The sequence below is a fragment of the Amblyomma maculatum genome, chromosome 3, assembly GCF_055883805.1.
Source record: "Amblyomma maculatum isolate TAMU_Amacu chromosome 3, ASM5588380v1, whole genome shotgun sequence".
Lineage (NCBI taxonomy): Eukaryota > Metazoa > Arthropoda > Arachnida > Ixodida > Ixodidae > Amblyomma > Amblyomma maculatum.
The window spans coordinates 32,908,020-32,934,977 of NC_139346.1; the positions used below are offsets into that span (position 1 = coordinate 32,908,020).

At 44.8% G+C, this 26,958-nt stretch overlaps 1 protein-coding gene and 1 pseudogene across 1 annotated transcript in view; both read right to left on the reverse strand.

The window, feature by feature from the left end:
- Lis-1 (LisH and WD40 domain-containing Lis-1) overlaps window positions 1-26,958 on the reverse strand; it is a 56,608-nt gene that overhangs the window by 26,096 nt on the left and 3,554 nt on the right. The window contains exons 3-6 of the mRNA XM_084597426.1: window positions 4,609-4,687; window positions 3,200-3,274; window positions 1,498-1,704; window positions 60-156 (exon numbers count right to left, since the gene is read on the reverse strand). Of these exons, the coding sequence (XP_084453552.1) occupies window positions 60-156; window positions 1,498-1,704; window positions 3,200-3,274; window positions 4,609-4,687 (458 nt within the window). The remainder of the gene's footprint in view (window positions 1-59; window positions 157-1,497; window positions 1,705-3,199; window positions 3,275-4,608; window positions 4,688-26,958) is intronic.
- LOC146194473 (uncharacterized) lies at window positions 10,057-14,436 on the reverse strand (annotated as a pseudogene).

The following is a 26,958-nucleotide window of genomic DNA, read 5'->3' on the forward strand; positions in this document are numbered from 1 at the left end:
TCTGGGTGCCTGTGCAAAGTAGTAAGCGCTGCCCCACAACTTCCAGAAGGGGAACCTACCTAGAAACTTTCCCGTGTGGTCGAAGCTTATGTCTTGTACGGAGTCTGTGTGGCCCTTTAGTGTTCGTTCGAAGTCGCCCGTCTCGTAATCCCAGACCTGGGCGACAAATCAACCGGCAACACAAATGCCCTCTCAATGGTGGTAGCGGTGTTATGCTTGGCAATCCACTCGTGAAAATACGAGAAGGGCTAAGTGGGTTGCCAAGTGCAATGAAGCATGCAGAAGGGGCTCCCACCAAACACACACACATGCATAACATAGCAAAGTCATGGGTGGCCCACCATTTGATCATCCCAGCCTTTGACCTCTGACCATGTGACCTACCATTTGACCTTGACCTTTAACACTGACAAAACCAAACTTTGAGACCAGCATTTTTGCACAAAATTTCGTGATTAGCAGAGCTCGAACATCGTCACATTTTTTTTTTTTTTTTTTTACCTAGGTGCACCAAATGATTTTTGGCAATAAGTCACAGAAGGCGTATTTTCAAGCAAATACACCAGAAGGCACCCTCTCTCTCATCCCCATCCTCTGACGACAGCTGTCTTGCTAGATCATGTGGTCTGCTCAAAGAATCAAGGCATGGAACCGGAGGTAAATACATCATTTGCTCAAATTTTTATCGCGAACTAAATCCCAATGTAACAGAAGATGCATGCGAAATGGAGAACGAAATGTTATGACACCAGCCAGAGCATGAAAACAACTGCGTCACAATATTGATATAAAATAGGGGAATATAGCGCCGCATGGAGGTCCGATAATGATGCCGCAAGACAACATCATTTTGAAAGGTTTCATCTTTCCTGACAACAACTACAGCATCAGACACATTTCCGTGTAATGAGGCTTGTAATATAATTTATCAAACAGATAAGCTCTGTCTTTAAGGGTATCATACGACACCATTTATGGCTTCGTCTATGGCTCCCGGTGCAAATCCTCGTTCCCAACATGCACTTTTTACTCTCTAATCCCTTGATTTGTGCCTCTATTATTTCACATATACTTTTCTATATACATTAAGCCACAATATTATGCGAGTGACCCCCTTACATAGGTATAAAGCCCATTTTACCGTACCTGCACAGCCTCATAGCAAAAGCAGCTACTACAGTTGACAGCTCCTCCTATCTCAGCTATGTCACATGATCTCGTAATGTCACACAACCTGTCGAACAATCAATGCCAGCCATGTCACCTGCTGACAACCACCTGCCAGGGACATGCTCGTGGTTTTTCACTTGCACCGCCGACATCAGTTCTTTGTCGAGAATAAGGCTTTTTAGACTATCACGTTAAAAAAACTTGATCGGGAGTTAAGCAGTATTCCTACAACATGACGCAAGTCATTCAGACAACAAATACATAACCCAAAGTCACTGGAAGACCTAGCAAGAGCCTGGAGGGCAGATAGTGCGGATGTGCACAGACCTTGATGGAGGCATCTTCCGAGGCCGAAACAGCGACACTGTACACGGGGTGGAAAGCCACCCGCGTGACTGGTGACCGGTGGCCCATCAGAGCATGCCGCTCTGGTGGCCGTGGGATCCACTCCGTAGGGGAGCGCTTCTCCCGAGTGGGAGCACCTGAGATGTACTCTTTCTCTGCCTCCGCCAGCCGACTCTCCAGGTCCATCACCTGAATGCATTAATATTGTCTATAAACCAGTTTTGGGATATGTGGAGTATGTTAAGTGTACAGTCCCAGCAAAAAAAGATTTCAATTAATTAGACATAGATTACCACGTTAATCAGAATACCCAGCTATGTCTTGCTTTTCCTTTTTCAATACAGAAGTGCTTCATCTCGTACCTACAAAAATGTAGCCTCTAGGCTTTGGCTTGAAGGAAAGACTACATTCACTGATTCGTTGCAGTAGGTGATCAACAGTGTTCACAGCAGGAGACAATTATTCTCGCGTAGGCAACAAAACTAAAAGCAAAATTTCCTTAGCCCAGAGCAGACTGCAACACTCAACCTTCCATTCAATCCTACATTCCTCACAACTGGGGCATTTCAGCAACTGAACAATTTTATCTTTCTATACTGCCACAACTGGACGTATGCCCCACACAAATATGTTATATTTTGAATTATGTAGTCTTGTAGGATGCCTTACTTCTAAGCTGACATTCCACAGTATTCATGTTTTCATTACAAACCAATATTAACGAACAGTTATGGGTCAAAAGCTACGCGGGGGCTAGCAGATGCACTGCTATACAAAGGAAATTGTAAACCGCAAATTGAGGGACCTACTGCCCCGAAGCGAAACATAAATGTGAGGGTTGCCATAGTGAAGGACCCTCTATTAATTTGGACCACCTCGAGTTCTGAAAGTGTTATTTCAGGTGTTAATTTGTACTTCAATTGAAAACAACTAATTTTTGGTCCATCTCGGCCTCAACAAAGTCAGTCAATTGCTGTTGCAATAACAAGCGCCTATGTTAATTTTTTAAAGCACATGCAAAATTCATAGCAAACTCAAAATGACTGCAAACTTTGATGCTACTAGCACATCAGGATCTATGAAACCAACAATATTAGGGACTGTGGAATCATTTTCTGTTTTCCCATCTACATGACACAAGTACGGGGGAAAAAAAAAAAGAAGATAATGGTACAGGTGGAAGAATCTGTCAGCAACAGAATGGCAAAAGACATCCCACTAAGCTTATTATTTTGAGAAATATCCTTTGCTGCGCTTGCTAGTAGGCATGAAAGGTCATCCTAATGGCAAGACGAAGGATACTGAATGCACATGATAAAAAACAGCGCTCGATAAAGGACACATTAAAGAAAACAACGACTTTGCAAAGTACACAAGTGTGTACAAAGTGCCTATAAGGTTGATGTACGTTGGCATTGCACAGCGCACGAATGCCTTCTGTGCTCTGTCTCCATCATAAAGTGGCAGAAACTGCCAGGGCTTAAGCACACTCTCCATTCCTTCTTCCATACAATGCTCAATTGCCAAAATCAGAAAACGTTCCACCAAATGGCAGTTCCCTGTCAGCAGTGCTACGAGGCCCCTCAAAGTCTCTCCCAACCAATCACTGCGGAAAGTCCTATACTTGATATCCCCCTTATCTGCTCACTTGAAGCAAAGACAAAACGAGAGCAAATGCACTGACCTTCTTCTGCAGCCTGATCACAGACGTCCATTTCTTCTCGAGAAGACCAGCGTATTTCTTATCTATGTCACCCGGCTGCACATAGAGGAATCAAGCACAGGGAAAAATCAACAGTGCTCAGAGTCAGATGGACTACACCCTTGGTTGCCCAGTGTTATTAAGATCATAACATAAGGTATTCTTGTTATATAATTCTTGTTCAAGGCAGATGCTATAGCACCCACAGAATCTGAAACCTCCGACACATGTTAATGTTTGCAATAATTTTAATGTTCACTTTACTGGCTGTGTAGACAAAGCAGTGCCCCTTTTCAGCTGTATGGGTCAGAGTATGCGTTTTTTAGTTCTTCATGCCAAAGGATCTACCACAGGAAACCACCTTTCCACAACCCCGCTGCATCAATATGACGTGTTCCAACCTCCTCCTTTTGCTTATAAGAATGGGTAACCTTCATACTGAATGGTTGCATCTGCGTTGTGATTTGTGCTTTGCCTGGCAGAGACTTTGTTGTGTCCCTTACAAACACTGCTTATAAGCCCTTCTCCAAATGCACCACCCAAAATGGGAAGATCAAATGTAAAGCACAGGTTGGCCGAATGTGCAACCTGTGTGCATTTCCTGTCACATCACACCACAGACTAATCTATCCATTGCTTGTGTGCTCTGTTTAAATTAGGAGGCACCTGTACACTGGAGACTCAAAGGCAGTAGCAAAGTGGCAGCTGATGTGGGCACAAGTGTTTGATAAATACTAAAGCCACTAAGCTTATGCACACTTTGATCCTGCACTGGCCTCACTTCCCTCTTTCTCTGCACAGTCGTGTTCATCGTGCATGGTTAGGCCTTTTTTTGATCTTTTTTGCAGGTTACGGCACCCTGTCAGTGGCCTTGACAGGTGCATTTCAGATGTCATTTAAGTGCTCAGGCAAAAGCCTTGCTTCCTCCATTTCTAGCAAAATACAAGCAAAACATAAAACAAATATAGAGCCCCTATCCAGCAAGCCAAACTAGTCACAAGCCCAGTTACAGCTCGTATCGGTCAGCAGTGTGGCAAAAGGTGCACACAGTGATTCATTTGACTTAGAATTGGCCCTGAAGGCACACATCCATGCATTGCTGCAGTATAACATTGAAAATAAATAAGTGCTAAAGCAGGCTTACTAAGACTCGTCCTTCAGCATGAAAACATGCATGTCCAATCAATACAAAAAGACAAAAAAAAAAACACACAAACGATGTCAGTGCAGGCCATTCAATGACAGCAAGAACTATTACTAAAGCAGTGCTAAATCTGTTGCTCTTAGTCCTTCTGGCATAACTGTGACACTTTCCGCAGTGTGTGCCAGCACTCCACCTTGGCCCCTGTTCAGATTCAGAAGAAGCCCATTTCCAATACCCTGCCACTCACCATGTCTGCTTCCTTCTTAAACGCCTCCAGAGCTTCCATGAACCCATTTGATGTCAAGTAGTCAGCGATCGCCTTGTTCCTGCACACGTGAAAGGAAAAAAAAAAATTCAGCGAAAATGCTCAGGATTTCTTAGTGCTTCTACATTTCACCTAAAGGCCTGCACAAAACAAAAAATTAGCAAGTCACTCAGAAATGCAGCACAACAAATGAAAGGTCTGCAGTTGCAGCAATGCCCCAATGTATACCAGCTTGAAATTCCTTATCCAGCACAACTGGGCAAGTTCGAGTGCATCCAACATCAATACTGAGTAGAAGATGCAAATTATTTGAAGGTCACTTAATCACCACTACCCTATGACACTGAGATAGCTTTATATATGTTAATTGAGTTCATTCAGGCCAATATTAATTGAACTTCTCGGCTCAAACCTCCCCCCGCCATTTTGCGAGATTTACTTCATGCTCGTCAAAAAAAAAAAATGCCTCCATGCGCCTTTCTTTCTGGTTTTTCCACTAAACCGGCAATGCACTAACGTTGGGCTTGCGCATACAAATGCATGCATGCTCTTGATTTTAGAATGACTTTGATGGAAACTGCTGATGATCAGCTGTGGGGATGACAGAGGTCTAATGTGGCAGCCAGCGAAACAGACCTGTTTGCGCCGTCACTAATTTAGATCACACTCACAAGTGTGAGGCTTTTATTTAATTCACTCATGGCGGCCAACCAACGAAATTCGTTACAAATGCCGCTGAAAGGTGCTTTTTTTTCTCTCTCTCTCTCATGGGGCTCCGTTCACCTCTCTCCCTTCGCCAAACCGCTATGGTAATGTTGCCAGAGACGAAAACGAGAAAGCGCCACCAGACTATGCAAATATATGATATCTTTTGATCGAAATTTGAGCCCTGGCAATTCATCAGTTTAGCTGGGAGAAGCACTCCATAGGGTGCATGTAATTGTGGAACAAGCAGTACTTCATTTTTGTTCTCACGTAATTCAAAATATCCAGGTACTATAACAGATTTGCTCTTCCTGAATATGGTTTTGTTCAACAACACACCCATACTTTAACTGAAGGTTGTGGGAGATGCAAGTGCTTGCTTCCAGCTCAGTTTCCTTTTTCATCCTTTCATTTTTTGACCACTTCTACGTTATTATATGGCCATCATTTTAATTACTAGCATTACAGCATATTTTTAATACTAAACAGAAAGGGTGATGTGCATGTAACTTAAGTAATACGCTATGAAAAGCAATTGTCAGCAGCCACTGCCCATGTTTAAACACCATCGACTCTAAGAGCCACGCAGTTGACAATTTCATAAATTGTGAAGAGATGCAATTCGTCGCCGTTTTATCACCAACAGGACAGCCCAGATAAACCAACTGAGTAGCCAAAAAGACGTTGCTTGTGAGAGCTAGCAAGAAGTACAAAAAGCTGGGCTTTAAAGGATCTCAAGAGTAGACAGGCAACAAATGTAAATGATTGATTTCATTGACTGGCAAATGGATTAATGAGACTAATCAAAGTTCTTGCTAGTTGCAAGAGACTGCATCCATTATTTCTACCACACCGAATATAGTAGATGTGAACCTTGTTATCAACGTCTGGCATTAAAAAGTGGTAGCAGGATCATAACTGTATGCAGCTGTTGCTTCACATGTGCAGTGGTTTCCTTCACTGAAAATAGACCCAGATCCTTAACCTAGAGGGCTGTACCAGGGAGATCAGGTCCTCATCAATAAGGCAGCTGCCCCACAACAGATATAAATTGCGCCATGTATACATGGTAACGGCTACGAAACAGCATCACAAACCTGCAGTCACTGTCCGAATTTACACCTTAAGTGCAAATGTACTAGAAAGGTACTTAACGCATCATGAAGGTCTGCACGCGAAGCTTCCGTTGTGGGTCACACCTAGTACTGCTCTACCATCCTTACCCTCATTCGGCCTCGAGCCAACCCTTTTCAGCAAATGCATCTCTCGTTACCAAATTCAAGGTGCCAACAAAAGAAGCCCACCAAGAACTACTGACAAGGTTGCACTTCAATAGTCATACAAGAATTCTGGGGTGGATATGAGCTTCAGCAGAATGACCGCAAGCACCCCTCTATGCTTATAAAATATTGGTTGGGGTGGATATGAGCTTCAGCAGAATGACCGCAAGCACCCCTCTATGCTTATAAAATATTGGTTGAAGACTACCAGAGTGGTCCCTACAGTGTGGCCAAGCCAACCTGCTAACCTGAATAGAACAACATTTTTGGCAAAAATTGCTGCATTGTCTAAGAAACATTCCAAGGGGCCCAGCAATGCCAAAGGGCAATTGGCTACTGATGTGAGAGAGAGGGAAAATCGACATCTCCCAGGACTCCATGACTCATCACTGTCAAGCTATTGCCAATGCAAACTGCCTCCCTATGAAATTACAGCGATCCTTAGGCATTCGGGAAGAGCAAACCTCATAAATGACTTTATGCAACATTCAAAACACTTTCCGCTAAACTTCTTTGGGGATGAATTGAGCATTAATATATCGACAAATGTTCACTGTTACAAAGCAAGAATCCTTCTATTTTCTTCCCATGTAGCTTGCACACAATAGCGCGGCAAAAACTATATATTTAATTCCATGACAGCTTAAATTCATCTTTACTAATTTGGCCTGCAACGTCAGAAAACATGAAGAAAATATTTCCACTGGCTGCTCACAAAAACCATATCCGCATCTGCCTGTTCCATGATTTCCTACTAGTTTTCTATTTTGCTCCTGATGTATTCAGCCAGACCCCTTCATTTCTTGTTGCTATGCAATTACCAATAAAAGATCCTACCGTCTTACTGCAATACAGTAACGTGCACAATTATATCTGCAAGGAACTTCTAAAGATATAATTCCCTGCCTGTATCATTAACCAATAACAATGATTCCATACAATTTATCAGGTCCTTACCAGTCTGAATAACTAAATGCCACTGCGATATCTTGTTCATTACATGATTCACTATGCTGTTTTGATTCCCGCATGTATTTCATTCAACTGTTTTATTACGCTGTTTTAATTTTGAAAAGTGTTAGCTGCACTGCTCTCTAACCTCATTTGTTTAATATCCATGTACGAAATGTGCTTTAACAGTTTTTCAACCACCCTTCATCCCCACAATCTAATTAGTACTTTGAAGGTATCTCCTAAGTAGAAAATTGAACTAAATATACAAAACCTTATAAATACTGTACATAAAAGAGAAAAACAAAGCTCCAGAACATCAATGCTTAATGTGCAGCCTTGGGTATGTGTCATACAACAGCACATGTGCACAACACATGCAAAGCATTAGGGTAACTGCAACAGAGAAAACAGTCTACAGCAAGACATCTGGGGCTGGCTTTCTCAATCAGTGCTAAAATATGTCAGCGAAGCCTGTTCAACCTTTCCCAGAATATGCTGCTGATATCTGTATAAATTGGCAAAGCATTAAAAACAAAGCGCACATGCTGAAAGGAAAAATTTCCGAGAGCACTGCAGTGGAGGAATGCGAAAGCCTGAGCGTTGCTGCTGAATGCGATACATTGCACGCCCCTTGTCGAACACAACCAGCGTTCCGTTGAACGCATCAGAGTTCACCGACGTTATATAATTGGTTTACAGGAAAGAAAAAGCACAGTAGTTGCCACTAGCGGAATTTCACGGACAAATCTCACTAACGCAAGATTTTCACTGAAATTTTTGCTTTTTCATTTTTAAAAGAAACTCAGGGGAACTCTCAAGCTTCACCTTAAGAGTAGACACAATAGCTCCTTTGTAGATTAGTTTACAGAGCCATAAAGGTACAGCTGAACAATGCCACACAGGTAGGGACACCACCTCAACTACAGCTCTCCATGCAAACAACTCCGGACTATATTCCTGCCCCGTTATGAACATTTCCGAACACTTCCGACAACTCCCGAGCAGAAATTATGTTATGAGGATGGCTTTCAAACAAATCAGCCGTATACACTCTTTTGTAATATTTGAGAACCCATCACAAGTAAGGTGCAAGACTGACAAGGACAACCTTCTTGTTTCAATGTTCAATTTGGCACCAGAGGATATGTGCCCAGTAGTTCGATCAACGGGGAAAAATACCAATACCGAACATCTGCTGAACGTTTTACACACTTGTGCATGTAATCATCGAAACCCCCAAAAATGCATATTCTTGCAAATTGTCCCAGGCTGTAGTATGTAATCCCTCAACTAAACTTCACTACACATACAATATTGCTATTCATGGCCAAAAATACAGTACTTAACTCATTTGTCGCATCTTTAAGTCAAAGATGCAGGGTGCTTTGAGACCCTCTAAACAAGCAAGAACATCGACCAGCGATCTAGATCTTTCCATGACTGAGAAAAACCTAAACGCCTGGCCTCTCAGAAGACAATAAATGGCAATGTGGGGAGCTTGCACATACGTAAGCAGCCGTGCAAGGTGCCTCATTCACAATGATGAAGAGTAGCAGGAGTCTCTATACTACACAGTGCCACAAAGCTTTACCAAAGCGCTAGCATCGCTTCGTTCGTCAGGTTTTTCTCTCTCCTTGACATATGCAATGTTCTGGAAGGTAAAAGTACCCAGTGCAAAGTGTGTGCTCATGCATGGTTTGCTGTCTGACAAAACAGTGCACACGAGAGACCACAAGAAACATCGGAGAATGCGGCTTGAGGGCTCTCGAAATTAAGTAAGCCCAGTGCATAAATACTGGAGCCACGACAAACACAAACTGCAGTGAGTGAACATTCAATTCAAAGCCTGCTCGCACACTTTGTCGATACAGTCAATCTCCTCGTCTACTCTGCTGGCATGCATTAGAAGATGGGAGAAGCCACAAATATTTCACTGTCTATCATTCCAAATTAGCTGGCGATTGATGCAGCATGCACTGACGTGCCTTCCTGCAGAGTTCTGTCATTGACTCAAAGCACTCGTGCTTTTCATCATGTGGTTCGCTTTCACACCCGAAGAACAATCATTTTAATTTATTGTCCTGGCCCTGTATGTCTGTGTGTCGTACCTCAAGCCCTTCCTCCTATCTTTGCGCACTAGCAGATGCCTCATATAAAGAGGCATCTACTATAAAAAAAAAAAAAAAAACATGCATTAACACTGTTTCTGGCACAGACCTCAGAGGCTGGGCTTCACTGCCATTCACTAGAATGAAGTCAACATTTTACAATTACTAGCATTAAGTTTTCACACTTTCTCTTTTTATGCTGACACACAATGTTCATCCATTATGGACAGCAAGCATGAGCATAAATGAACCTGCTGTAAGGCTAGAGTGATGACTGTCTATGACCTCAGGAAATAATGAAGCTCCTGTGAGTTCCCATGGCAATTTGAATCGAACTCGGGAATTAGAGAGAGAGAGAAAAACACTTTATTTAAGAGCGCAAATTAAGCACTCAACATATCCTTCGCCTGGTTTACCAAGGCAAGCTGGTCTTCCATCTGTGCCGATGACAGCCAGGCACTCCAGGAGGGAGGTGAAGGGAAGGGGATGTAGTGACTGGACTGGGCAGCTGGACAGGAGTAGAGGCAGTGTTCTAGATTGGCATACAGCGCAGGACAGTTGGAACAGGAAGGGTCTGAACGAAGACGGAAATGGAATTGTCGGCAAGGTGTAATAAGAGTGTTCGTTTGAATCCTACGAAGTATATGTGCTTGAGCAACGTTGAGATGCCTATGGGGGCGGGGTATGTGCCTAAATGACGTTTTTAGTTGGCGGTAGTGTTCCTTAATTGTGAGTTTATAGGCCAACGCATCGTCCCACTTCGGAGGGCTTGACCAAGGGATCACAGGCGCCCGGATGTGGATATCGCGGGCTAGCTGATGAGCCAGCTCATTTCCTGTGATCCCTGCATGGCCAGGGACCCACCTTATCGTGACTGACGATGAGCCAACGAGCGTAAGGCGTGGTGTAATGCTGTTTCTAGGTCCGAAGGAATTAGCCGACGCTGCAGCAACCGAATAGCCGCCATTGAGTCAGTGTAAATGGTGTACGAAGAAGTGCGAGGAAGTTCAGAGAAGGACATGATGGCATGAATGATAGGTACAATCTCTAGAGTAGCGATGGGGGAAGGATTGCTGTATGGGCCGCATGTACGAAGGGAAGGGTTCGCCTCCAAAGGGGTGAAGATTACATATGCCGCAGAACCTGTGTCCAATATGGTGGCGTCTGTATATGCTACTGTCTGTGTTGATAAGGGAGGACTGCGGTGAGCTGCCTGAGCTTCCCTGCGACCATTATTCACACAAGGGGCCACATGACGGGGTAGAGGGGCGAAGCGCATGTTGGAGGGAAGGGGTGCAGATGATTCTTCGATAGGCAGGTTGATAGGAGACAGATTTGCTTTCTCTAGGAGCCAGCGACCCTGCAAAGTGCCAGACAGTCGAGCCAGCTGCCTGTCTCTGTGGAGAACGAGTAATGTGGGGAGGGGAAGAAAAAGGCCTGTGCCGTAGAGCCTCTTGTTTGAAGTGTGTACAGGGAGGTTAAGGGATGCTTTATATAGGCTGTTGAGCGCTGATGAAGCTTTTATAGTTTGCTGTTGGGTGAGTTCAAAATAAGGAAGAGCGTATAAAATTTTGCTTAGTGCTAGTGCGTGTACTAAGAAGAACGGAAATCTGAGCTAGTTGGTGCATTGCAAGATCAAAAAACAGCGCGGCTACTTGGGACAAACAGAGAGGAGAATAACGGACAAGCGCTGACTAACAACTGAAGTTTATTCGAAAAAAGCACAGGTAATATACACTTTTTTTCCTCAAGAACCAGGACGCATGCGCTCCCAAACAAGCATCAGTCTAATCATGGGAATCTAAATATACAATCTCAGTATCATGCAGAAGCACCGATGGCGTGCTCACGCAACTATCCCCTTTTCTATGGATGTGATAGGCTTCCGATAACTCCCTGGTTAGTTGATCCTTATGCCTGTAGATTACATTAGTGTTGTTAAAAAGAGGTGTGCATAGTTTTTTATCAGGATATCTCGGATCATTATTTAAAGGGCAGTCCCTGTAGTGCAGGGCAAGGTTCGAAGATGGGGCATTTTTCAAAGATGCCTTATGTTGGCGTAGACGGGTGTTGATACATTTACCTGTTTGGCCTATATACCTCTTTCCGCAAGAAAATTCAATGTCATACACCACGCCTTCAGCACATGGTACGAACTTAACCTGGTGATTTATTTTACACGACCTCCTCTCGCTTATTTTTTGTTGATCCTTCATTCTTCTGTCCACTATGGCACATACCTTGGCAAGTTTTTTGGGGGCTGAAAATACTACAACACCATATCTTGATCCTATGTTCCTTAACCTATGCGACAACCGGTGTACGTACGGGATGACTGCGTACTTCTTTCTACTGCCCTGCTCCTGTGGCTGAGAGCTATCTACCGACTTTAGTTTTCTTAAAATTTTTTTACAGGCAAGCGAGATTACCTGATCCGGATATGCCGCCAATCTTAATCTGTCAATCTGCTGTCCAAAACTACTAATCATTTCATGCTCACACGATTTTGAAAGGGCAGACCCCAAGCACGCGACAGCTATACCACATTTTACCAATTTTGAGTGGGCTGATTTGTAACTAAGTAACGGCTTCTCCGAGCGCTGCCGGAAAGCCCAGCATACATGATCTAACTTTAATACTAACCTTCAATCTAAAAATTGCAACTCCTTGGCGCTCGGTACCTCGAAAGTAAACTTCAAACCCTGCCCGCAACTATCAAAGACCCTCAAAATTTCACCAACCTGCCCCATTAAGTCCCCCTGCACAAAAATCAAATAATCATCAACATACCTAAAAACCTGTTTTACACCTTCCCCCAAGCTACTTTTTATTGCCCTATCCACATAGCAAAGAAAAATATTACTTAGTACGGGTGCTACTTTTGAACCAATGCACACCCCCGCTTTTTGAACATACAGTTCACCCTCCCATTCCACAAAAGTCGACTGCAAATAAAACATTAACAGTTCCAAAAAAGATTCAACAGACACCCCACAAGCCGAAATAAACTCTTCTTCATCATTATCAATCGTTATACAATTTCTAACATACTGCAGGAGCCTATCCTGAGGAAGAGAATAAAACAAATCTTGGACGTCAATGCTGAACATTCCACTTGAACCAGGGTTATGACACTGTAAATACTCTACAATGGCCACTGAATTAGAAACCAAAAAAGGGTCATCAACTACAAGCGTGTCCAAACATTTCTGCAAGAAACCCGATACGGAGTGTTGCCAGGAGGCGCGTTCCGTAACTATGCATCTGAAAGGAATTCCCGGCTTGTGGGTTTTGGCAGAAAATAAAATTTCTAAACAGTTTCTCTCTGACTTGTTAACAGACTCCCGAAGGCGTTCCAAATTCATTTCCTGTACAAAGAGGTGTGCATAGTTTTTTATCAGGATATCTCGGATCATTATTTGTTAACAGACTCCCGAAGGCGTTCCAAATTCATTTCCTGTTATTGCAGGAAATGAATTTGGAACGCCTTCGGGAGTCTGTTAACAAATAATGATCCGAGATATCCTGATAAAAAACTATGCACACCTCTTTTTAACAACACTAATCTAGTCTACAGGCATAAGGATCAACTAACCAGGGAGTTATCGGAAGCCTATCACATCCATAGAAAAGGGGATAGTTGCGTGAGCACGCCATCGGTGCTTCTGCACGACACTGAGATTGTATATTTAGATTCCCATGATTAGACTGATGCTTGTTTGGGAGCGCATGCGTCCTGGTTCTTGAGGAAAAAAAGTGTATATTACCTGTGCTTTTTTCGAATAAACTTCAGTTGTTAGTCAGCGCTTGTCCGTTATTCTCCTCTCTGTTTGTCCCAAGTAGCCGCGCTGTTTTTTGATCTTGCGTGTACTAACTGACTGGCTTGTTTTTCTTGCAATCCTGCTTGGCGTTTAACAACACGCCTGACCAGGTGAGTAACGGAGCGGCACGTGCTAATCGCTGAATTGACACTTAATTGATTGGACCTTTCATGAATATTAATGCCTAGAATTCTGCATGAAGAAACCTGTGGGATAGGATGGTTGGCTAAATGAAGAGATATGTGATGATTGACGGATCCCTGATAGCTGGTACGCGATAAGAGGAGGAGCTCGGACTTTTCTGGTGCTGGCTGGAGCCCAGCAGAAGTCAGAAACTGGGATATAATATCGAGGCCTTGTAGAAGTATTACCTCGACCTCCCCTGGGGAGCCTTGTGTGCACCACAGCGTGAGGTCGTCAGCATAATATGTGAGACAAGTTTGGAATTTTTTGAAGTTGGCGTGAAAGTGGGGCCATACCAAGATTAAAGAGGGTGGGGGAAAGAACAGCGCCTTGAGGGGTGCCACGGGTGAGAGCAAAGGGAAGGGAATTCTCGCCTGCTATGCGGAAACATGCAGTGCGATCTTTGAGGAAGTTGCATATGTATGAGTAGAGAGTGGACCCACACTCAGTCTCTTGAACACAGCGAAGTATATGATCGTGGGAGATATTATCGAATGCTTTTCGCACATCTACTGTGACTAGGGCATGGACTTGGGAGGAGGGCGGTGAAAGGAAGGTATGCTGGAGAAGCAAAAAGAGATCTTGAGTAGACACGTGGGGGCGGAAGCCAATCTGGTTATGTGGGAGAAACGATGTGGTTTCCAGATGACGTTGAAATCGGTCCAACACCATCCGTTCCATCGTCTTGCCCACACAAGAAGTAAGCGAAATGGGACGGAGGTTTTGCAGTGCCGGCGGCTTGCCAGATTTTGGGATCATGACAATGTTAGAGGAACGCCATTCCTGGGGGAAAGTTCCCTCTGACCGATGTGTATTGATGAAGGAAAGTAGTTGCTCCTTGTCGTGCTCAGGAAGGTTCCGAAGTAATGTGTAAGTGATTTCATCATCTCCCGGGGAAGATGTTTTGGAGTTTCTCGCGACAGCCCAGTCCAGATCTGCCAGCGTGAATTCCTCGTTGAGGTCTGGGTTATCTGGCCCCGAGTACGAGGGGTATGAGCATAGCAGTGGTGGGGGTATATAAAGATCCTGCAGTGTTTTAGTAAGCTGTGCTGGGCCATGTATGGTTAAGTGCTTATCTAGAGTTGGCATGGGGGGGGGGGGGGGGGGGCGGTTGCGGACCAAGTAAAGCACGAAGTAGGTGCCATGCTGATTTTTGATGCAAGCTACCGTCAATCTGATCACATATTTTTGCCCAGTTCGAGTTCTCAATGGAAGCACAGTGCTGACGGACTTGAAGATCCAAAGATTCTATTCGCTCCCTAAGCTGGTAATTTTGGGGCTGCTCCCTGATCCGCCTCAGGATCCATTTTCGGCGCTTCCACAGGCGGATCAGATGCGGGTCTGGATGCTGGGCAGGGGCCGTGGTGACCTCTTTAGCTGCTTGTGCCTGCGCCCACTTTACAGATTGAACCCACTCATCATACGATTCAGTGGAACTATTTGAATTCACAAGAAGTTTGCGGAACGCATCAAAATTGGTGTGCTTGACTTGAATTCTATGTTTCCGAGAGCACATGTCTAATGAAATAATGATAATGTAGTGATCGCTAAAAAGTTGTTCTTGATTGTGAGTCCAGGATACATATGCAGATCCGAGAAAGAGTGTGAGGTCAGGTGAGGTAGATAGCTGACAACCTACACCTTCCCTGGTTGGGGTATCAGGATTATTAATTATAGTGAAATGCTGCTGCGTGATATACGAATGCAGAAGCCTGCCTGGGCGTAGGGTGCTTCAATATCCCCAGCTGACATGGGGGGCATTGAAATCGCCGCCCAAAAGGACCTCATACTTATTGGCGAGCTCTGCAGTGAAACTGAAAAGGGCCTTGAAGAGTTTGTGTTCTTTAGGAGGATTGTAAAAATTTAGAAAACAAAAAGGTTTACGTTTTGGGGAGGGGTAGAAAGCGAATGCAGTCAGGTGATTTGCAAGAGCTGCGGGAGGTTCTAAAGGTTCATACCGGAGAACCCGTCGAATGAATGTGGACACGAGTGGGGCCTCGTTTGGTTGAGCATGAAGGGCACGATACCCAGGAATATTCATCGCATGTCGAGTTTCTTGAAGTAAGATAACCTGAGGAAGGAACGGGAGGGTGAGAATCCACTGATGAAGGGGTGTGCGGTTGGATTTCAAGCTCCAACAATTCCACTGGATGACGCTGAATGCCGATTTAACATCCATTATGAAATATACGAGGATCCGGTTGCGGGGGAGAGTGGAGGGGGCGGCTGTGAAGGAGGAATGCCCGGCTGTGCGGGCTCAGGCGATCGAGGTCTTTTGAGAGATTGAAAAGTTGCTTCCATAGGTGTTTGTGATGCTGAGAGAGCTGGAAAAGTCTTTTCTAACGAAACTACAACTTTGGTGAGCTCTTCTATGCAGCAGACAAGGGGGTTAACTATATTTAGAATGTTGGACACCATTTTCTTCAAGTTTGTCATGCATTCGGTGTTGTTCACACGGAGCTAATCTTTCTTTCAGCAATGTGAGTTGTTGGTTAATGTGCGGATGGTTAAAGGGAGCTTGGGCTATGGGGGAGGAATGAGTAAGGGGTACTGGATAGGGGTGAGGAGTACCTGGCAGATTCGTTGGCGGAGAAAGTCCAGGCGGGTTTGCGGGCAGTGAAGTGGACGGCGATCGTGCGTCCTCGGTGGGGTCAGCGTTGGAAGCCTTGGTATCAGAAGTGGGCTTCGGAACTCTTCCGACTGGAGGCTGTAGAATGGCCGGCTGAGAATCGGTCGTTGTTGGGTGCACTGCTGTAACGGTTCAATAGGCGTTGCAGGAGGTGGAGACACACGTCCCCATACCGATGTTTGTGGTAGCGTTGATGTTTGCACGGGCGCAGATGCTTGGTGCTGAACTGTGTGGCATGATGTGTCACTGATAGTGCGGTGCCTGCTGGTTCGCATTTGTCTTGGTTGTTGGCGCTTTTCGCAGCAGCTCTTTTTGTTGACTGCGACTGTCGCGCTTGGCGGGTGATGACGTACGTGTAATGGCTTTTTGAAAGTTTTTGCGGAGGTGTACTCGCTGGTCGTAGGCTGCCTTGATACTGGCTTTGTCCTTTTGTTGTTGCACTGAGCATGTAGGATCGAAAGAGGGATGTTCACCGCCGCAGTGATGACACCAGGGAATGCATTCATGTGTTGTCTGATCTTGATGCAAAGGAGTAGCACACGTAGGACATCTCCAGAAAGCCGGCACTTGGGGGAAATTCATGGCACGATGTCCGTAGGTCCTGCATCTTTCACATTTCAGGGCTTTTGAATGATAAGGGCGGCACCTGTACGATGCTCGCCGGAAAAGCACTGTATGGGGTACAGTGGTGCCTTCGAATGTTGTGAGGACTGATTCGGTCTCACCCATCATTCTCGCCGTGATGATGGTGGCTTGATAGCTGTCCAGGCAATTCATTAATTCAGTGGTGAAAAGGCCCGCATCCACTCCGTGGATAACACCCTTGCACGAGTTGAGCGGTGCGGTGAGGTACGGCGTGACTTGATGGATATGGTTGTTCATGCGTATTTCTTCCACTTGGGCGAGGCGCTTCGCGGCCACTTCATAGGCAGTTTTCAGGATGATGACTCTTTGCTGCGGCCGAGTCTGGATGGCCACTTCTTGGCGAATGTGGGGTGGAAGCGCTGCCTCAGAGATGAAGGCGGATAAGGTGGCATACGGTTTGACGGCTTCAAATCGCAGGGTGTGGGAGACGCGCACTACGATGGTATGTAGTTCGTGCCTGGGGCGCGGCGCTAGGCGCTCTTTCTTGGTCTTGCTGGGTGTTATCCACCCTTCTTCTGTATTGGGATCACAGTTGTCTGCAAATGCAGCTTCATCCGAGTCGACATCAATATCGGTAGTGCCAGAGCAATGGGCAGGAGGCGGCGTGGAAGATGGCAGTAGCGGCGACGCAGCATCCTTCACTACGCTGCGGATGTGTATGCTGGTGTCGAAAAAGAGCTGGCAGCGTCTGGAACCCGAGGCGAACTCAGGCGACGAAGATCACGGGACGGAGAAACGGCCGGGAACGCGGGGCTCGCCTTGCAGGCGCGCGGCGTCCCGGGAGGCCCGATTTTGGGGGCGGCGCGGTCCAGAGATCGCGTAACGGGCTCGGAGCGAGCGAAAGTCATGTTCGTCCGCTCTCAGAGCCGCTGAAGGAATCCCAACTCGGGAATTAAGTTTTTCTTCTCTCATCACTGCAAGCAATGGACTATATTTTGTCCACTCAGCAGAACAGTTCTATAACAGCTTCTTGCTGCAAGGTACCATCGTCCAGAAGGAGCAGACATTAACCTTTTTCATTTTTGTCTACTGCTGAATCTCTGCAATGATTTCCAAGACAGCCGCGAAAAATGGAAAGAGGTGCAACCGAAAGGCATGCCTTCCCTGCTTTGAAAAACTCAGCGCTTTCAAAATACTCTTGAAACTGCAGCCTTACCCAAATTAGCAAAATATTGAGCCCGTGAGGAATTAGCTTTTTATGGCACATTTAAAAATACGGCCACATTTTTTTTATGACGAAGTCTATCCACTGCTTAGTATGACCACTCCTGAAAAATTTCACTGTGCTTCCACCCTTCCCCTCTCCCCTTTATTCCGCTGAAATCTCATTTCACCTTAGACAGGACAGTTGCGACTCAACTGAATTCGACAGATCTTCAATCCCTCAGCATTCATGCAACTCTCTACCTCAAGGCATGTCAATGGTGTTCAAGCACTGGCATTTTGGTGCAGAGAAATACTTCATGAAAAGGCATTTGCTACATAAAGTCGAAGTGGCATCTGCTTAGTAGCAACAAATGTTGTTTAAATGGTCTCAGCAGGGGCAGGCTGAATTTCGTTATCAGGTCAAAAATCGGTTACTGGATTCATGCAAACGCCGTCCAGTCAACAAGTTGAGGGGTCTAGTCCAGTCAACTCTGCCCCAAGGGGCTGGTTAACATGCTCGACCGCCCTGCAGGAAGCAAGCAAACGCGTTCGAGTTGAGTCGCTGAATAGCGGGAGCGGAGAAAATAAGAAATGCGAGGAATGTGCTGGGGAAAGAAACTGAATTGGATACCATCTGCTAGTTTTTACTTGACGCAAGGCGCCACTGTAATCGCTGCCTGTCTGGGTTGGGTTCACGTGAACCCAACTCTGGTCCATGTAAGCAGGACTACTGAATAGTTCCTTCATAAAATGGCTGACATGCTGTCCTTTACTCAATACACTTTTGAAAATTATTGCGACTTAAGAAGGTAATATCCCATAAACTCATTTTCACTTGCCCCGGTGTCGGTAAACAAAGATGAAAAATGTAACCTTCCTAACCTGTGTGTATTGGCAGGTATCTCCATAGCAATGAACGAACGCTGGCAGCACTGTTCAATAATCATTCAATATACCCTACATACCCCCCCCCCCCCCCCCTTTTCCGATAGATACAAGAAATCTGAGCAGCAAAAAAAAAATACAACTTTGCAAATATGTGCACAATAAAAAGAAAAAACTGTCAACTTGGGCAGATGCTGGGAGCAGCTGGCCAATACGAAGACAAAGAATAATCTATTTAAAGCCTATAGCCTTCATTCACCGAGCCAACATTTCACCCAGACTGTCACAAGAGATGTACAGCAGCATCTCAGACTCTAATGAAAGAGTTAACATGATGCAGATAACACTGACACTAACGCATAAATGTCTGTAAGGTCAATAACAGAAAGGTTGACAAGCCCCCCAATCCAGTGTCTGCTCAACTGGGCATGGATGTCATCACCAAAACGGCAGCCTAGAAACACACCACCAATGAGGCGTTTCAGGCAGAATATATGTGTATTAAGTACATACCGGGAATGGAACCAACACATGAAGCATGCAACAGCATGCCTAACAAGTGCTGCATGTTTCTGCTTGCTACAAGTAATTAGGATATACAACTAATTTTTACTGCCTGCAAAAGATTTTTCTTTTGTTTATGAAATGATATAATCTATTGCCCATAACTGAACAAATACGAGACGTGGGACCCCAATGTTCATATATGAACAATGGTTTTCGACGCACAGCAGAAAGCAAATTTTCATGCACTGAGACACGTAGCCCCATCTAGGCAGATAGTATGACTATAGTTTTGAGTTCAGTGTGATTCACATTTTTTTTAAGCGAAAAGATTCACTAGGCTAGTCAACTCCCGAGTCTCGTGTGTGCTCTGTCGTTAGAAACACATATAAAGCCCTGCTTTAACCAAGCCATATGAACGTGCCTTAGTAGCCTATAGGAGTAATGTGAATGCAAGTGTCCTGGCAGGCTGAGTCTGACATGACCGTCCCATGTGAAACGAAAGACCCAAGTAGGCAGCTCCTGCCAGGGGACCACGGTCATGGTCATGGACAAGGCACACAGCGACGAGCGGTTGGACCTGGCGTAGTATTGCTTTCGTAATAAAAGCCACAGCTGCGCATGCGCAAGCCACATGGCGTCACAGGAGAGGTGCAGGTGGTCGGAGCCGTCACTGCTGCCGCCACAACTCTGCCGGTTGACCTTTAGCCGGTGCCACGCGCTTTCACCGGGCTGTGTTTATGTCTATACAGAAGTGTAACGATGATGATGATGTGGAATCGGAATAAAGTTTAATCTTATGTGATGTACAGCACTAATCAATGTTTCATCATAATGATAAGCCATGGAATATCTATAAGGTGCAACCGTGAACAACAAGGTAAGCGACAACTATGCCAAGGAACCACAAGCTACATGGCATAGCCGAAGCTTTTCGCTTCTGATATCTAGGCTTAACCAAGCTAATCCATCACCAATTTTTCCACCAGGTGTTGATGCAGAAGAAACAATTATTCAGAGCAATGTGGTCTCAAATATAAACAAAAATGGTGTCCCTTCAGAGTCTCCTGTTTTATACTATGGTCATAAAAGAGTTAACCCCCCAAAAAAGGAACTTGTGCATACGCAAGCCATATTTTTCAAGAGCAATAAAAAAGACACTGTACCACTATTTGCAAACAGCCAAGCCCACTTATAAGAGCAGTTAGAACAATGTATCAGATATAACAATAGGCTATCGTGGCACCGTCAGCTTTACAATACCTTTTATAGTAAAATAAGCCCCTTATAACAATGCTGTCATAGCGCATCATTCGTTGCAACATTAAATCTGGTCACTGGGACCTAACCTTAAATAAAAGACAAAAACACTCAAAAGCTACAACCACACCAGCCAAACCATGTTCACAATGCAAAAGCGAGCACATGAGGATCTGACGGAGCCAACTGACTGATTGACCAGATGCTGTGAAAGTGAAAATTGTGACCATGCATATACACGTGCTATGCACCAGAAACACTGGCATACCATGGCTCAGCAGGGGAGGAGAAAAGACCAAGACTTCAAAAATTCTTTCGGTGCCGCAGTCCATTGCTGCCACGGTGCTGGCACCGATGCCATGCCTATATATAACTTTGTCAGTCACTGAGGCGCATGCATTTTGAGAGGATGGTTTTTTTCCTTTCACCTTCACAGTTTCCTCTAACCTGCACGCTCATCAGACTTCCCATAACGAATTGCTTCTGGAAAGTGGGCTTCGTTCAGAATGCCAGTGATGCTAAGGTCCAGATTATATGATTATAGTGGCATGTCAAGAGTTGTATAATGACGATGCAGTCTGGAAAAATGAAAATTTTACCAATGAGGTGATGACCTCAGCTTTTATCTTGTGTGGTAGTGACGAAGAACTGGAAGCTACGAAAAAGAGGCCTTACAAATGATACAGCCTCTCCGGGACTTCATTTCTGACACAGGTCCCAAACTTGAATACGTTGTCGGGGGCAAAATGAAACGCATGGGCCAAAAGCTTCCTGCTTGCGCTCAGGTTCGTCGCCCTGAATGCCAGTCGAGCGGCTTCTTGTGAGTGTGTATTTGTGGGCGTGTGTGTATGCACACGCGCTAGCTGGCCCTGGATATTCACAAGGCATTCGATACGATAAGCCATGACCATATCTTGACGACATTAGCCACTACGGGCTGCGGCACGCATATATGGCAATATGTTTGGGCCTTCCTTCACACTCCCAACCTTTCGCCCTGTCTAACTGGGGAACCCCTCAAGGGGTGATCCTATCATCCCTACTTTTTAATGCGCCCCTAGCACCATTAGCAAAGGCCCTTGCTACTATCCAGAGCTCCACAACCATATACGCAGATGATATAACCCTATGGACAAAGGGCGGAACACTTGAAGCAGCCCAGGATATCTTGCAGTCAGCCAGAGACCTCACTACCACCTATCTAGAAAACAGAGGCCTCCACTGCTCTCCAACTAAATCGGAACTATTGCAGCTGAAACCTCTACCTGAGGATCCCCTCATTGAACTTCACGTCTACGAAAACTCAGTGCCCATTGTATCTCAGGAGAAGATTCTCGGCCTTCTCATTAACAACGCACTTGATGTAACCGCCACCCTTCAGCTCTAGCTAAGACAGACCAAACAGGTTGCTGGACTAATCAGTCTGCTGACCACTAGTACTCACAATACCGTGAACAAATTATTAGAGGCTCAACGCACCAACCAATTGGTCTGCCTGAGTCACACGGAAACAGGTCAATGCCTACTGCGACAACTCCGTCTCAATCCATCCATCCCCACCACAGGAAGTCCTACATCTTTCATGATCTCTCCATGCACGCAGGATCCCATATACCAGAAGCCCTTACCGCGCAATATGGGCGCTAGCTTTTATCAGGGTAGGCGGAAGGATCGAGCCAGTTATAACACCAAAAGATACAGAAACCATTCCAATATCCTTTATATTGGCGTGGCAAAGAATTCTAATGTAGGATTTTTCACAGCAGTCGCAGCCTACGAAGACAGCAGAGTGAGCGCCACCGCCACTATCCGAACTAATTTGCCTGTAGAGACAGAAGGAGCCGCATCGCACTTGCACTGGCCCACTCCACTATTGACAAAGACATAGACGAAATTTGCACAGATTCTCAGGCTGCATACCGCCATTACCTAAACGGCATGGCAACACCGGCCACCCATGATATTCCTGCCACAGCCACCTCTCTCAACCGAACGGTTAATCTGACGTGGATCACTGGGCATACCTCGATCCCCAGTAATGAACGCGTTCATGCGCTAGCCCGAAAACTCTCTTTCCGAGCCCCGGATGATCAGGCACCCAAAACCGCGCAAGAGGCCACATCGGTCCTTTCTACATATCATCAAATCACCATATTCCACAAACACAGCTGCATGGCACTGCCCCATCCCACAGCACCTTGTCGCCCTTATCCAGTGCCACATGGCAACAATTGCAGATGGCTTGCTTCCTTTCCCCTTACAGTCTCTCATGCTTTCACCCCGGCTTTTCCCCTCACTGTGACGCATGTGGCCTGACCAAATCCTCGCTTTTCCACTACCTGTGGAAATGTCCTTCGCCCAAGGCAGTACTCCACCCTCCCCAATCCCATTCATTCTTCCTGAGAGAGGCTGCTTTGCGGACCGCTCAGTCCGCCGGCCAGAAATGGCTGGTGGATAAGGACAAGCCCGTAAACTCCTGGACTAGTAGGGGACTACCCCGGAAGACATTTTTTCAACTAATAAAGTTGATTCCTTCCATCCATCCTACACTACAGCACATGTACTATATGAGCAAAATATAACTTCACAGGGTGAGGGCTAGTGGGTACGCGTTATGTTCCACAGTGCAGCAAGAACACAAGGGACAGACAGATACACTAAATTAGCACTTGTGTCTGTCCATTGTGTTCTTGTTGCACTATGGAACATAATGTGAACAAAATATGCCCTGAATCGGTCAAAATTGACTGATGATTTTCTCCTGCAAAAGAAATCAATATTATAAGCTACTTTCAAGTCATTAAATGCTGTGAGGTTTGCAATTTCATTTGCTTTTGGCATGACCTGGTTATAATAATTATTAGCAATAACAATGATATTTTTTTAGCACTTCAATATTGTTACAAATGGGTTTGAGTGTTTTCCGAAATTTTTTTACTGTCATATTTTTATACTCAAGCTTTTTCACATTTCGTAGATATTTTTTCCCCAAGTGTTTCCACTGAGAGATTTTTTTCATGGTATAGTTTTTCAATAAGTGATCATTGGGCGCCGCTATGTTGCTCGCTGGACTGCATTTTGTGCCCTTCGTTAGCAAGGTGGAAGCCGTAGCGGAACAGGTTTTTCTGTACTATGGACCACTTATTGAAAAGTGTGTAAGAAAGTGTGTAAGTAGTGCATAAATAAATAAAAATCGTGTGAATGAAAAAGCCTTTATATAGTTAGATTATGGTGTATGCTAAACCACGATTGTTTAAGTACTGCATCTATAAAAAGCATTTTTTTCAAGACACCCCCCCAAGAATTTTTGTCTGTTATTTTGCGATCACTAAAGAGTTAAGCAGCAAGACCACACAACTACAAATGAGGTAAAATGATAAACAAGTTTTAATAAACAGTGCCTAATAAGCAGTAGCCATCATTAACAATGCACAACTTAAGTCAAGAAGAAGCGTAAACTGCAGCATCTCCAAAAGCTACCATGAAAGCTCTGCCTTTGGCTATTCTAACCAACAAGGAAGCACTTAACTTTACTTGCCTGCATGCTCGTTGACAGTGGAATGTGAAGTTGTAGGAGACATTAACTTGAGATGAATATCAGCTAGACTATTTGCACTCTGCACCACAGAACAGTTTTGAAGAACTACAAAAGCACTATCTCACGTGAATAAAGAAACAATCAAAACGCTCTGGCAGCTCCCCCTCCTTCCTATTGTCAGGCCATTCCCTTCCCCTTTATCTTTCTCCCTCAATGGCGAAGATGGGAAGAAAAGATATGCGAGGGGTGTGAGCACGGAGAAGATGCGGAGAGGTGTTTGGCCCCAGCACCTCTGCGAGGAGGCTTTCCCATTGTCCTCGGGCAGCCGACAATTTGCCACACACTCAAAGGAGACAGGACGCCAACAAAAAGAATGAAACAAGACAAACTCTAAAGGAAGATTAGCAGAGATCCACGGAATTGCGGACAGTGCACCGAATGAGCCCAATTGAGTCACACACAAAGGAAAGCTTGGTGGTAAGAAAATATGAGACAACAAAACTTTAAATGCCCCATTTTGCTAGCCACACACTCGCAACCAGGGATCTGGGCCTGCTTGCTTGGGGGACCGCAAGGTAAGCACAATTTACTCTAGGGTGGCTTCAAGAGTAAATTGCTCTCTCCCTGCTTCACCTTTTCTGGCAAACAGTACGCTTGCAAAGGCAGTACCCGTTCAGGACTCTCCGGGCAGTTTTAACGGGGCAAACAGCCACAACATGCAAATTACCTAAAGTTCCCAGAATGTTCTGCACGATACTATGGTCACGAAAAAAAACCTTGGGCAAGAAGCCGACACACAGAAGTAAGGAAACAGGGCCAGTTGTTAAGGCACACTGCATATTTCACCTGTTCCACCTCCTAAACCTCAGTATGTGCCAAGGAAAAGAAGCAAAGGAAAATGCCGACAGGCGATGCAAAGCTTGTTGAGAAATGGGCCACTTTAGTTGCAGAAAATAAGCTGGTGAGGTCCCTGTCACAGAGATGCAAATTACTCCGTCCTAATGAAGTGGCAAACCTAAGCACAGAGAAGCCTGCTGCCTTGCTCAGTATTCAATCGCCGATGCTTTCCTAGCTGACTCTGAATACATTATCTTATTCTGGAAATTCACTAAGAGCAAAAAAACATTTCGAGAAAAGGAATGCTGCCCACCTCCAAAACCAGTGCACTTTTTCTTTCCGCACTTCACTTACCTATGAGATACCGAGTTCCTAAATATCTTAACAAAATGATAACTAGGATGAAGGAAACAGCAAGCCATTTTGCAACGCTAAATTTTCAGTGTGAAGAGGAAAAGTCAGCAATGCAACCAATACAAACATCCCACGAGTGCATCCAAGACATCTTAGAACATAGCAACAGATCACTTCAGGCAACTTTTACGCAGTAATTACAACGGTTGCTTCTTTCCGAAGTTACTTTGACATTGAAAGGTCAAAGTTAAGCCAAGGACAATCAAATCCGTGACCTCACAAATGCAAAACATTCTTCTTAAAGGAGTGCGGACTCCTAATTTTGGTCTTTTTCCTACTCTGCAGTGATGCTTAAGACATCACATAGTATTTGCCAATGACCACTAAATATTTATAACCAATTTTCTCATCTCAAGCTGTTTTGGTGTCTTATGGATACAGTTGTGCCTAAAAGGAGAAGAGGTCACTGTGAGGCATGGAGAGAACTGTAATATATATATATATATATATATATACCACTGATACTTCATTTGTTGTCATTCCACCTCGAAGTACTGTAGTGAAATAAAAATATGTATCAGCAAATACATTGCAGGTCTTCATGCCTCACGTGACCTAAGCACACTTTACACATACAGCCACCGTACAAGAGAAACCGAATCAAAACATGCAAGCAGTAATTTGTTACCTACTCCGTTTTAAAGCTAATCTGGAACAAGTGTGGCTGTCAACATTTCCCATTTGCCTTGCCACTTAAAAATCCCGCTATACGACTGCACAAAGTTGAGCCACTGAGTTGGACATGATTAATACCTCTGTCACACGGACACGGCTGAACTCCTTTCAACTCCCTTCAACCAAGGTAGCCATTACCTCGAGGGAGATACGTGCCGTGTCACACGGCAGTCCATTATGGAAGGAAGTTAAATGGAGTTTTGAAGCAAAGGAGATCGACGATCTCCATTGATGGGCGAAGGGAGTACTCTCGTTTCCAATGTGCTTTGCTTTCGAGTCATTAAATAACATATTTCTTCAATAATGTAATTTTTACTCCTAACTATATTAGTTTTTATTGCATAAAATTGTATTCTAACTCGGTTAGTTGCGTTTAATTGTCGTGACTGCACCACGTATTGCACAACGCCGCGCATGGTGTCCAGCAGAGCGGAAAAAATGGCTATGTTTAGAGCATGGTCGTTGTTTTCAGCAAATGTGTGTTCTTTTATATTGATATGACTAAAGCTAATTGCATTTTGCGAGGAAAATAGTAGTATAAAAAATATTTCAGTTTGTTTTGGACATTATTTTTTATATCTTTGTGCAAAATAAACAGCGCCTAATGGCCCCCTGTTGGCTGCTCTGAGAAGCTCGTTGCAAGCCGTGTGACACGGGGACAACTCCTTTAAGGCGAAACTCCCTGCGACTCCCTTGCGCTCCTTTAGACCAAGGAAGTTCAAGGTAGTTCCGAGTCGGCCGTGTGACA